Source organism: Garra rufa, chromosome 2, assembly GCF_049309525.1.
Source record: "Garra rufa chromosome 2, GarRuf1.0, whole genome shotgun sequence".
NCBI classification, from domain to species: Eukaryota; Metazoa; Chordata; class Actinopteri; order Cypriniformes; family Cyprinidae; genus Garra; species Garra rufa.
In genome coordinates this window covers 72,322,914-72,336,355 of record NC_133362.1, presented here as the reverse complement: position 1 = coordinate 72,336,355, position 13,442 = coordinate 72,322,914, and the positions used below count along the sequence as shown (strand labels likewise).

Genomic DNA, 13,442 nt, shown 5'->3' with positions numbered 1-13,442 from the left:
ATCGAGACAGAAACGATAAAACCCATTATAAATTAGGCTTTTGTTGCATACCTTATTGTTTATATTGATTCTTGAATTTGATGATTGATTAAAATTACTCATACTGTCTTTTTATGCTTTTTGTCACGCATTGTAAACATAACACCATGTGTGCATTTGCGATCATAGAATGAGAAACAAGCTCTACTCTACATTGCTTAAAACTCGCGTTTGAATAGTCAGTACTAAATTCTTTAAATATGAAAATGTTCTTACAGGCCATCAGTCAGAAGCGCAGACTGTCCTTGCAATATTGTGATTGGCCCACTTCTTAAGGCTTTAGAATATTTGCATTTTACAGTTTCAGAACAGTGTTGTAAATATAACCTTAAACACTGATTTCTTGTTGTGTCCTCATTTGAAAGTCCAAACAAAGAACGTTCGCTTTTGCAATGAAACGCACTGCGTCTCCACAACATCGCGCTGCAACACTACTACAGCTAGTTACAAGTTACGCCATCTTTCTTTTCATATTCATATTCATATGGGTGGTGTTACACTAATCTACTCACACCGTGAAGTGGACAAGTGGAGATGTGTTTGAACGAGCTGTTTTAGGGAGTTGTGGCTAAGTCTTAACTTTTATAATAAATATCTCTTTGGTTTTGAGACTTTAAGCTTTGCAGCTTCACCAATCTTATCTATGCACAAACAGCTTGTAACACTCCAAAGGAAACCACATCATATGACCCCTTTAAATTATTTTTATTTTTGATATCCCACACACCAGCTCTACCAAATCTGCTTCCGGTGCCACCATCTGTAGGACCTACTGGCACTGCTCTCAAATGTTAGTTTGTTCATGTTTCTCAGCTTATAACAAGTTACTGAAAATGAACCATTTTTACTTTTATTTCAGAGTCGATTAAAGAAAAAGAGGAGAATGAAGAATCAAGTCAAGCTGAGGAGAAAAATCATTTCAAAACTGGAGAAAAAGCTTTGAGTTGCTCTCAAGCCAAACAGAAAGATTTAAAGAAAAGAAAAGCAGAAAAATGTTGCAGCTGCACTCAGTGTGGAAAGAGTTTCACAAAAAAATCAGATCTTGAGCGTCACATAAGAATTCATACTGGAGAGAAACCATTTACTTGTGATCAATGTGGGAAGAGTTTTTCACGCTCATCAAACCTTAAGGAGCACATGAACATCCACACTAGAGAGAAGCACACATGTGATCAATGTGGTAAAGTGTATTTAGGGGCTTCAGGTCTGAGGAAACACTTGAAAGTTCACACAAAGGTGAAGCCACATTCATGCCATTTGTGTGGTAAGAGTTTTTGGCGTCTACAAAGGTTGCAAGTATATGAGAATATTAATACTGGTGTCAGAGAATGCATGTGTTCTAACTGTGAAGAGATTTCTACTTCAGTAAATTATTTAAAACGGCATAAGAGGATTCACACTGAAGAGAAATCTTATGAGTGTTCACATTGTAACAAGAGATTCAGTAAGTCAGGATACCTGAAAATACATGAGAGGATCCACACTGGAGAGAAACCTTTTAAGTGTTCACACTGCAACAAGAGATTTAGTCGGTCAGTACGTTTGAAAATACATGAGAGGATCCACACTGGAGAGAAACCTTTTAAGTGTTCACACTGCAACAAGAGATTTAGTCATTCAGTACGTTTGAAAATACATGAGATGAACCACACTGGAGAGAAACCTTATAAATGCTCACACTGCAATAAGAGATTTAGTGAGTCAGCATGTCTGAAAAAACATGAGAGGATCCACACTGGAGAGAAACCTTATGAGTGTTCACACTGTAACAAGAAATTTAACCAGTCATCATATCTAAAAATTCATGAGAGGATCCACACTGGAGAGAAACCTTATGAATGTTCACACTGCAACAAGAAATTTAACCAGTCATCATATCTGAAAATACATGAGAGGATCCACAATGGTGAGAAACCTTATAAGTGTTCACACTGCAACAGGAGATTTAGTCAGTCAGTACATTTAAAAACACATAAGAAGATCCACACTGGATAGAAACTTCATAAAGATTCACACTGCAATGAGAGATTTAGTCAATCAGTATATCTGAAAACATATGAGAGAATTCACACTGGAGAGAAACTTTAAAGGTTCACACTGCAACAAGAGATTTAAGCCGTCATCATATCTGAAAATACATTAGAGGATCCACACTGGACAATAACCGTATCATTTCACCGCATGTGGGAAGCGTTTTATGTAGGGATGCACCGATCCGTATTGGCCGATCACTTGCGCGTTTTGTCAGTAAAGCCGGTTCTGTAATCAGCGGTAAATGCCATCAGGTGCGTGATTTCACGTTGAGCCGTATATACTACACACAGCCGTTGTTTAACGTCGAGCTGCGCACATTCACACTGATAATGAACATTGATTTCGTCGGTAAACAACGGCTGTGTGTAGTATATACGGCTCAACGTGAAATCACGCACCTGATGGCATTTACCGCTGATTACAGAACCGGCTTTACTGACAAAACGAGCAAGCATGATCGGCCGATTCGTATCGGTGCATCCCTAGTTTTATGCATCATCTGCTATATACATTCATGCAGAAACAATCAATTGAATTGAGTTAATGATCATTTTGCTTTGAGTCATTATTAAATGGTACCTTTTTATTAATACATTATCTTTTATATTTTATTAACAAGATTTGTGGTCGACTGTTTGTATTTGCATAAGAAAAAAATATATTTTAGCGTCAATAGTTGAAAGCTTTAATAGTCAATAGTTTTAGGCTTTGTTTTAAATATCTAAGTAAAGCTTTTAAATGGAATTGAATTAAAAGCCTTTATTATCTTTGTATTTTTCTGCATACAGTGCAAACATTTTTCAAGAGATCTTTTGCCCAAGCGATTATCACTGGCGAAATTACCGGCATGGCACTGGTAATGCCTAACAAAATGCCTAATTGGCATACCTATATATGCCTTTTTGCCAATTCTGTGCTGGGAAAGTCACTCTGCATGTTCCACCACCAAGAGAACTTCCGAGGTGCTCCTGAGGTGGGAAAAATTAACGTCATTGTGGTGGATGAAGCTTTTCTGCTGAAGTCATTACTCCTCTGGCCATACCCTGAATGCCGCCTCCCTACAGACAAGAAAGTTTTGAATTATCGTTTTTCTCAGGCACGACGCATCTCTGAAAGTGCATTTGGCATCCTCAGCCAACGCTTCTGGGTTTTCCAAAGAACTTTACGGGTTCAACCAGCTGTTGTTGACTAAGTTGTAAAAGCTGCTTGTGCATTTTGCAATTATTTACGCCCAAATGCAAATGACCAGGATCAGGATGACAGAGGACGCCCATGATTGTGAGCAAACACTACAATGTTTTCAACATTTTAGGGGGCAGCGGGCATCTGTGGAGGCACAAAATATCCGAGAACTGTACTAAGAGTACTTCAACTCACCAGAAGGAGAAGTTGCTTGGCAGTAGGACCATGTGAACCATGGTCTGGACAACAGATAAAATCAAACTGTAAATGTGTGTGATATTCATTATTCCCATTTAGAAATATACTTGTGTGTGTATATTAAGGTTGTCACGATTTCAATTTTAAATAAAAATCAATCGAAATTCATGCTCAATCTCGATTATCGGATCAAAAAATGGAATCGTTGATGCTGCCACGCCTCCATGTCACGTCAGCTTGGCTTGCCAAGCGAAAAAAAACAAAAACACGCTTGTTGAAGTGCTGCGAGTCAACCTAACAGCTACAACAAACAGCCAAAATATAGGATGGCAACTGCAGACGCAGGAGACCTGTCGACAGCACTTGAACCCCTTCCTTTTTCACTGAAGTCGCTGGTGTGGAAGTATTTTGGATTTCCAGTGAGTTATGTTGACAACGTTCCTGTTGTCGACATAAAAAAAAAACACAGTTTGCAAGCTCTGCTATGTACGTATACCACATTATTCCACCGGCAGCATGACTAACATGGCAGGGCATCTCCGCAGGCACCACAAAAACATGTGTAACACAAACTACTCTCCCGTCTTCATTTGGAATAAAACTTCCAAGTAACTCAACACGTGCAAAGGCAATTAGAAGCGCGGTTGGAGTATTTATTGCTGTGGACATGCATCTTATTTAGTGGTAGAACACTCTGGGTTTAGGCATTTAATTAGCGTGCTAGAACCGCGCTACGAAATCCCAAGTAGAACGCATCTCACAGCTACGGTAATACCTTCCATGTACAATAATGTGAAGGAGAAAGTTATTGAAGGTCATAGCAGTGCATATTTAGTAGCCTTGACTACAGATTGCTGGACCTTCAGAGCAACACAGAGCTTTATGACTGTCACAGCGCATTGCATTAATGATGACTGGCCTAATGACTAATGAAAACTTCAAACTGGCCCCATATATGAAGCTCACACAAGTGAACATTTAGCAGAAGTGCTAAAGTGGTACTGGAATGGAAGTTGAACAGACAAAATGCAACAATTCCTGTGACAGCTGATAATGCAAAGAACATTGTCAATGCCTCACATGCAGCTGGATTGTCTCCACACATTGGATGTTTTGTCCACACTGTGAATCTGGCCTCCCAGAAGGGTTTGGGAGTAAACCAGATTTCCCGTCTTTTGGGCAGAGTCAGGAGGGTGGTCACTTTTTTCCACAGAAGCACCACTGCAGCAGCCGTCTTAAAGACAAAACAAGACATGCTTCAGCTTCCTCCTCACACGTTGGTTCAAGATGTCATTACAAGGTGGAACTCCAGCTATGACATGATCACACGCTATTTAGAGCAACAAGTTGCTATCTATTCTGCACTTGCAGAAAAAAAAAAGCTAAAGACCTTATCACACTCTCTGATCAAGATGTGATTGTTCTGGAAGATGTATGTCAGGTACTGAAGCCCCTGAAAACAGTTACAACCTTGATGAGTTCCGAACAGCAGCCATGTCATGCATACAGACACTGGTATACAATGTTGATAGAGATAATGATGGCAATAAGGATGACAATGATAAGCAGGACTGTAAGCACTGGTATGATGGGACAGGGTCTGTATTTTGAAAGCTTTACACAGCTCTAAAATGTACCTCAAAGAGTTTACTGAAAACACTGGCACATTGCAAGCAAGTCCTTTTTGTTGAAAACTCTTCTGCGTGATTATTACTCCTCACCTTTAACATTTGCCACATTAGTTTCAAGTCATGATTTACCATTGCTGTTTAAATGAATCTTTTACAGGCCAAAAATTGTGTCAAGAATGCCTTGGTTATTTTGTAAAACAAGTTAGTATGACAGTGCTATACCCACAGCTAATATTCCTTTACATTTAGATTGTTCTCTAATTTAAATCTCCTCTGTGTGTGTGTGTGTGTGTGTGTGTGTGTGTGTGTGTGTACCTGGTATTCATCATGTTGTGGGGACCAAATGTCCCCACAAGGATAGGAATACCAGTAAATTTTGAACTTGTGGGGACATTTCTCAGGTCCCCATGAGGAAACAGGCTTATAAATCATAAGCAATGAGTTTTTTTGAGGAAGTAAAAGTGTGCACAATCTCCTGTGAGGGCTAGGTTTAGGTGTAGGGTAGGTGTAGGGCGATAGAAAGTACGGTTTGTACAGTATAAAAACCATTACACCTATGGAATGTCCCCATAAAACATTCGTAAACCAGTGTGTGTGTGTGTGTGTGTGTGTGTGTGTGTGTTTATTTATTTTTTTTTGGGGGGGAAGGGAAATATAACAAGGTATAATTAACTAAATGTACACCTCAGATGATAAAAATTAAATGAATAAAATTGTTATAAATATAACTTTGACTATTTTACACCTCATGTGCGAAGCCCACGAAGGAACCAGAGGCTATATAAGCTGCAATCAGTTCACATCAGGCGCACAGCCGAACTCCCTTTGGTTGAGTGGACATCGCTCGACGGAAGAGCTTTCTTCAGGTAAAGTATTTTTTGTGTACATAAGTGTAAAATCAACGGACTGTTATTTGAATGTACAATATCTAAAACTACTGTTCATATAAACAAGACTCTTTCCGTCTTTATTTTTTATGGCCCGCTCTTCAGCACCGTTGATTACCGTTAATGCCGTTATCTGTATGACGTCATTTGCGCAGATCTGCTAGAATTGAGAAAACCTCACATTCATGTCGGTCAAGGTAACGTTAGTTAAAAAATATATTAATTTTACAATTATCAACAATAACATTATCAGATTTAAGTTGTGTTGTCTCAGATTTGACAGAGCGCGCGACACTGACGCACACTGAACGTGCGCGCTCTCTCTCTCTCGCTGTAAGTGAGATAGAGCGAGCAAGAGACAGAAAGACTTAACAAGCCAATGTAGCCTATCCTTATGAGAATAATAATTTTTTTTTTTTTTATAACGAATTACAATAAAAGTAAAACATTAGGCTTGCATATACAGGGAATAAAAGTCATATACAAGTAAAATAATTAATTTTAATAATGAAAACATTATTTCTTTTTCTTTCTTTTTTTTGTCAGATTGTCATCCGATTGTTGTAAGTGATCAAATCATTCTGCATCTTGGATTTGCCATGTTCAACACACTGATGAGTAAGTAATAACCTATTAAAAATCAATACATTTCAATTTGTACAGATATATGCATTGTGTGACTCATTTCCCCCTTGTTTTTGTGTCAGTAGCAGCTGAACCCCAAAGGCTCCACAGCATTAAGCGCCTTTGGCTTTGCAGGTATATTTTTTTCAGCTGACTGTCAAACTAATTCACAATATTTGTATACAGCAGTTTTTATTCATGTATTCATTAGTGTTAGTGAATAGTGAAATAGTGTGCCTTTCTGCTGTACTTCTTCTAATCTTTTTGTGATTGCTTTTTCATATTTTTTGTCAGATTTGTCAAGATCATCTGAAAAAAGTGCATCTGTGCCATGTAAGTAATTTAATTTTATATTTTGCCATGTGTAAGTATATGTTTTCAATTTCATTGGCTGAATCTGTAAACCAATCATTTTCCTTTCTGCCCTCAGAACATGTTTGAGTAAGTAAAACTCCCATCTGCAACTTTTGAAACTATTTGCACTATTGAAACTATTGTCCTATTTAATATTGTAAAGTTGCTTTGACACAGTCCGTTAAGTTAAAAGTATATAATATTGCTTTCCAAAAAATCTAGTTATCACCCTGCTAACACACGACATAACAGTTACGTAATGTGTTGGTCATTTTTGGTCATTTCATGACTTACCAATTGACAACATAACTACGACGTCGCATGCCCGTAAATTTATTACCATCAAATGACCAACTCACAACGTCGTCAGTACGTCCTCCTAACGTTGTGTTATTACCAAGGACGTCCCAGATACATACTCTATTGGTAATATATTGGTAACTTTATGAATTACTGGCAACGTAACTACGACGTCGCATGCCCGTAACTTTATTACCATCAAATTACCAACTCACAACATCGTCAGTACATCCTCCTAACGTCGTAATATTACTTAGGACGTCCCTGATACGTATTCTATTAGTAATATATTAGTAACTTCATGACTTACTGGCAACGTAACTACGACGTGGCATGCACGTAATTTCATGACAATCATTTACACATTCTTTATATGCTCAGATTACCATAATTTGCTATTTAAAAAGTGTAAATAATTGTCAGACACAAGATTGAAAGTTCCCTTATTTAAGATAAAATGTTCTATTCACCAAGTTGGAATATTGCTTAATATACAGTACGAGATTTTCTGTGCAATAATGATGTTGTTTTATATATACACAAATGTAGGTTTGTAAACGTTTCTGCTTGTTTTATGGTATTGTTTAGAATTTTATTTCAATCCATAAAATATTTTGAAAACGAAGAGCGATATAAAACTAATTACATTTGTGTTAATAATTTGCTTTTTTAATTATTTTAATTATTATTTTATTTTTATTTATATTAGTATAATTTTGTTTATTATATATGCTGCTTGAATGTATTTTTAATGTATTTAACAATGAAAAGGTTTAATAAAGTGATTTAAAAAAAGCTAATTATAGTGACGTCGATCACGTGACATACGTGCGCGCCTCCACCACAACCTATGACCGCAACTGACACTCCGCTCGCACAGGATGTTCACAAGAAAGGAAAATACACTTTCTGAGTCTTGAAACTTTTTATTTCTTAACTAGTTTTAAAGATAACGTTGAAATAATGACACAGAATGGGCAACACCATATCTTCTGCCGCAGATACAGGATCAGGACAGCGCGTTTGTCTGAGGCACTTCTTTTTAGCTACTTCAGCTGTGTCTGACAGAACAATTCGTCTTTCTAAGGTGAGTCTTACGATTTATAACAAATAAATATGTTTGTAAATGTATAAAATAAAGTACTTTAACTCTGTAAAATAGCTAAAACTTTTTGTATTATTATTGTTGTTGTTAACAGTACTGGTGGCGGTTGAGAGTTACCATAGCAACCGCGGACACAGCTGCTGAGAGAAGAGGACGCGTCCGACATTTCTCTCCGTTTCTCGTCAGTTATGCCAAAAAAGTTAAACAACTTCCTCAGATTGGTTAAGTAACATTATCCACTGTCTATTTAAAGTACAGTTGTTAATATTTATACCTCTGTGATTATGGTATTATCTGAAATGTTTGGTAGCTAATGTTACGCTAGCATAGCACATCTGTTTATAATGAATGTGAACACGGAACGTCTTGAAGGCTTTCATTCATATTCCGCTGTATATCCTATGTTTTCGTTAATAATTTCAGTGTATTTTACTGTTTATATTTGTGTTTTTCTCTAAATAAATCAACTGAATTTATTTTGAGTGTGTATTCATCATTCACAGCTGTTGGAACAACTTTACATTAGTTTGGTCAAATTAGGTCATTAATTAGACTAACTACTGCATGTCCACTCATAGAAAATAAATAATAATACAAAATTACCAACTGATTACCAGCACACAACTATTAATCCACGACGAGTCCGCAGTTACTAACTAGCAAAGTCACAACATAACGTTGTGGCGACGTATAGGCACCTTTCACTTTTCCGGTTGCCACAACGTAACTGGTTTACCAACACACAACTATAGATCCACAAGGTCGCCATGACGTTGCTACGAAGTTGCAGTTACTTACTGGCAACGTCACAAAGTTACGTTGTGGCGACGTATAGGCACCTTTCAATTTTCCGGTTGCCACGACGTAACTAGTTACGTTGCCACGACGAAACTTTGGTCACCAGATTACGTTGCAGCTACGTAACAGTTACGTAATTTTGTTAGCTGGGTGGTGCCCGAATATTTTTGGTAAACTCATTTTCTATAAAAACTGTTTATCTGGGGGGTCGCCACCGTTACAATGTGGAAAGTTAACATCGATGACTTCCATTAGTTTGTTTTTATCACAGTGAATGGCAAACAGCTTGCTGTTGGGGAAATACAAAACAATAATAAGTTATTAATAGAGACTTAGATTTACAGAGAGATAGGCTTGAACTATACTTACAGAAACAACTGTGTGATGAAACAAATCTCTTTGGGTTTGAAAAGTTGAATTAAAATATTTAGGAAAAATATCTAATGGCAATAAGAGTTACTGAATGTATAGAGACAAGTAAAGCCTGGTGAGCCTGTGTGTCTGGTTTAGTTTCAATTACATTTATAATCTAGATAACAAGTAGGCGATTATTAATTATCAGCTAATTGACAATTAACCATTTGTTGCGTTGACCCTATTATGAAGGGGGGAACTAATTAAGAACACAATAACATCAAGGAGAAAGACACAGATTGTCAGTGTATTTTGATTAAATTATTTCTGTATGTGAATTTGTAAACCTTGTACTTGTTGGTAAATCTACATTAGATGAGTTTAAACTGTTGTATTGTGTGTCGTGTGTAACAATTTAACTAGTTTCACAATACATTTCTGGAGGGCCACAACTCTGCACAGTATAGCTCCAACCTTTATCAAACACAATATGGCCCAGCTAATTAAGCTCTTCGTGGTTTACTAGAATCGTTCAAGCAGGTGTGGGTTGGAGCTATACTCTGCAGAGCTTTGGCTCTTCAGGGATTAATTTTAAGATTTCCCAAACGGTTTAATAAAATCAAAAGTATAAAATAACCTTGTTTCTTCTCTGCATTTATGCAAACTGCTTCTCACTGCATATAAAGTGAAGCCTACTGTCATTATAATTCCTGACATTGTCAGTAAGTGTAATTTGTTAAACCGTGTTCATGGAAATTTCTAATAAGCGAAGCTAAATAACCAGGTAACAAACTCATGTACCGGTAATTTCAGAGACATTTTTTTTTGGAACAGTAATAAATATTAAAAATGTGATATATGTGGAGTGAGCTATACAGAATTGATTTGATAACCAATTGAAGAAATGTAATTGTTTAGACACACGGAGAACATTTGTAAATGTTTATTCATGCATTTCTTTTACATTCAGCAGTAATTTTGGAAATTAAGCATCAAAACACTTTTTGTAATAATAGTAAAAAAAATCCTATTAAAGGAGAAAACTAATAACAAAAGGTTTCACTTTTTACCAGACTTTTCAATGATGGAGAGCAACTTTCTTACATTTCTTTTTTGGGTCTTCTGCAGGTCTTTTCGGTGACAGAGTTGATGTGCTGTCATTGACGAAAGAGAGAGATGAGCTGTCGTCCAATGTAATGTCCAGAAGTTCATCATCACTGTCTGTTGGAGGTTTTTTTAGTTCAATTATTTCAAGAGTGTTGGTGTATGTAAACAAAATGTTGTTACTTGACAAAAGCATTTCCTCGATGTCTTGTGCATCAGTTGTAGAAAGATCCATTTCTGCTCTAATGAATTTGGACAAAACAGAATTTGATATCGTTAAAGAAAGGACCTGATCATTTTTCATGATTTCAATTATTCCGCAGCACTTTGTTAGGTAATTGTTTCCTTGTCTGAGAGTTTTACATGTGGCGCATCTATGTAATTTTGGATTAAAGTCTTGTTGTGAGTGGTGGCATTTGGGACAAACTTTGTTAATTTGAATTTTTGCTCCTAGTGGTTCAGATAACATTTGTGTTTGGATGTCAAGGTCTTCTGTGACTTTTGGTTCTTCTCCAGGTAGTAATACTTTGTGTTGTGGAATGGGTTTGATTGTAGTTCTCCTTGAAGATGTTAGTGTTGAGTTGCTTCTGCACCTAAGAAACAAACCTCCAGTCTTCTGAAATAAAGCTGGCATGGCACATGATGCGTCCAGCGTGACTCACATGGTTTTTCGGACTTCCTGTCCCCCTCTCCTCTGACATTCCAAAACACCCCGTCTCTCAATAGAGATACGTACACTGCAAAGACAAACTTTAAGAGACAATCAACTTATTAGTATTGCTATTAGAGCAACAGTATGTTCTCTTTTATATGCCTGCTGTGTTTTATGTGATGATTGGAGTTTAATCTATGCATTATATGCCTTTGGGAAAGGAAGTTATCAAATGTATTAGCATGCAAGCAATATGGCCTTATTTGATATGTAATGAATTGTCTGGATGAATGATACACAGCAAAATGAACGAGGAAATGATATTGTGTATACTTTATGCATCGAAATAGTTTATTGAAGTTAATAACAAAAATTGCAGAGAAATCCATATCCTAATAAGTTACGTACCAGAAGGAATTACAGGACGGAAAGGGGGTGGCGTGACCCGCCCCTTTAGCAATGCCATTGGATCCCAGCATCGTGGGACGTGCCCTAGCGGCCCGTTTAAAAACTTCATGTTCCTACCAGAACTCAGCGAACTCAGAGCTCTCAGCTCTCGCCTCACACCTTTCGCCTCTTGTGGTTTGAGTGTTTTTTCCATCTGTGCTCGACCACTCGACCAAGCACGTGACGGTGCCATCAAAACTCTACAGAACTGAAGCTTCGTGACTGCCGAACTTTTCCAAGTCTCGCAACGCCGACTCAAAAGAACTTCCAGCGCATCAACCTGCGCAACCCGGCAACCGAAGCTCCTCCCGGCAAACAGCCCGCTCCTTACGAATATGTTTCTCAGAAGACGTCATCAAGAAGCAACCTATCAGCAAAACCGGGGTTCCCTTCTGCTAAAGACAAGCCCGTGGAACTCTGCTTGAACCGAACGCAAGTAACAAGATCTCTCTTTACTTAGCTGAAACTGGTGCAAAATATTCCTTAAGTAGTTAAAAGCTAAGTCTCTGCTTTTGTGATTTTCTAAGGTTGCGATCTAAGAACTAGTAGTAAGAAATACTAGAACTCTGGGATGCTATTCAAAACTCTGTAACTTTTACTCCCTGAATTGTGCGTGTGAATGTGTGTGTGTGTGTGTGTGTGCTTGTGTTTTAGTAGTTTAGTTTTGTGTCTTAGAGTAGTCAATAAATCATTGTTTCATTAAAAGAAGTGTCTTGAATTTTATGTTCACAAAAGTTCTATCTGTGTTTAGATCAAGCTACCTAGCTTTAATTTCCTAAAGTAATAATTTTGGTTTATTTATGCTCCTGACAATGAGCGTAATATAACTTATAAGACAAACCGAGTTAATAAAGTATCCAGAATTAACCACTTTGCTGGACGAATGGTTAAGAAGCCGAAATATATTAATTCTGAATCAATTTAATCAAGTTCCGAATCTTTCGATTCGATTCATTATTTGAATCATTATAAATTTGAGCTAATTAATCCTTACATTATTATTATTATCGCAAACATGTTTTGGAGTGCAAATTGCTTTCAGAAAAGACAGCTCAAACATGCAGTTTAATGTGGGCCTAGGTTTAAACTTTGTTTGTGCTACTTCGTTAAAAAAAAAAAAAGGAAATCTTTAACTATGTGGAAACTTACATGCTGTTTTGGACCCAAAGATTTGACCTGTTCTATAGACATCAGTTGTGTTTTGATTGCAGGTTTATATGGAAAGTCCACATCGGTAACTTCCATTAGAGTGTTTTATCACAATGAATGTCGTTGGGGTCTACAAATACAAAACAAATTAAGGTATTAATAGCAATTAAGATACACAGATTGGACAGAACTATACTTACTTGGTTTATTCGTTGTGTTGGTCAGCTTGACTGCGGTCTTATTTTTTGCAGTTGTGCACCACATCACATGTTGTTCAGCTGCATAAACAACTGTGTGATGAAAGACATCTCTTTGGCTTTGGAAAGTTGCGTTAAAAAACTTAAAATTTTCTTGATATAGCTATCGGAGTCACTAAATGAACATATCCATATAAAGCCTGCTGACCCTGTGTGTCTTGTTTAGTTTGTTTTTTATCCATTTTAGAAATTTTGTAGTATGAGTTCTAACTGCTTTATCTTGGAGCAAAGTATGCTTTATAAAACATACAATTACAAATTATAATTAAAGCTGCAAGCAGCGATGACCGGGCCCTCGCCGTCTGTGCAGTCGCCATTCCGATAGCA

The 13,442-nt window shown here is 37.1% G+C and overlaps 1 protein-coding gene across 1 annotated transcript in view; it reads left to right on the top strand.

Moving 5' to 3' along the window:
* LOC141326080 (uncharacterized) overlaps positions 1–12,432 on the top strand; it is an 80,716-nt gene extending 68,284 nt beyond the window's left edge. The window contains exons 5-11 of the mRNA XM_073834777.1: positions 1,079–5,950; positions 6,077–6,168; positions 6,518–6,589; positions 6,682–6,730; positions 6,890–6,928; positions 8,251–8,336; positions 8,449–12,432. Of these exons, the coding sequence (XP_073690878.1) occupies positions 1,079–2,034 (956 nt within the window). The 3' untranslated portion in view covers positions 2,035–5,950; positions 6,077–6,168; positions 6,518–6,589; ... (2 more) ...; positions 8,251–8,336; positions 8,449–12,432. The remainder of the gene's footprint in view (positions 1–1,078; positions 5,951–6,076; positions 6,169–6,517; positions 6,590–6,681; positions 6,731–6,889; positions 6,929–8,250; positions 8,337–8,448) is intronic.
* Positions 12,433–13,442: the final 1,010 nt, after the last annotated feature.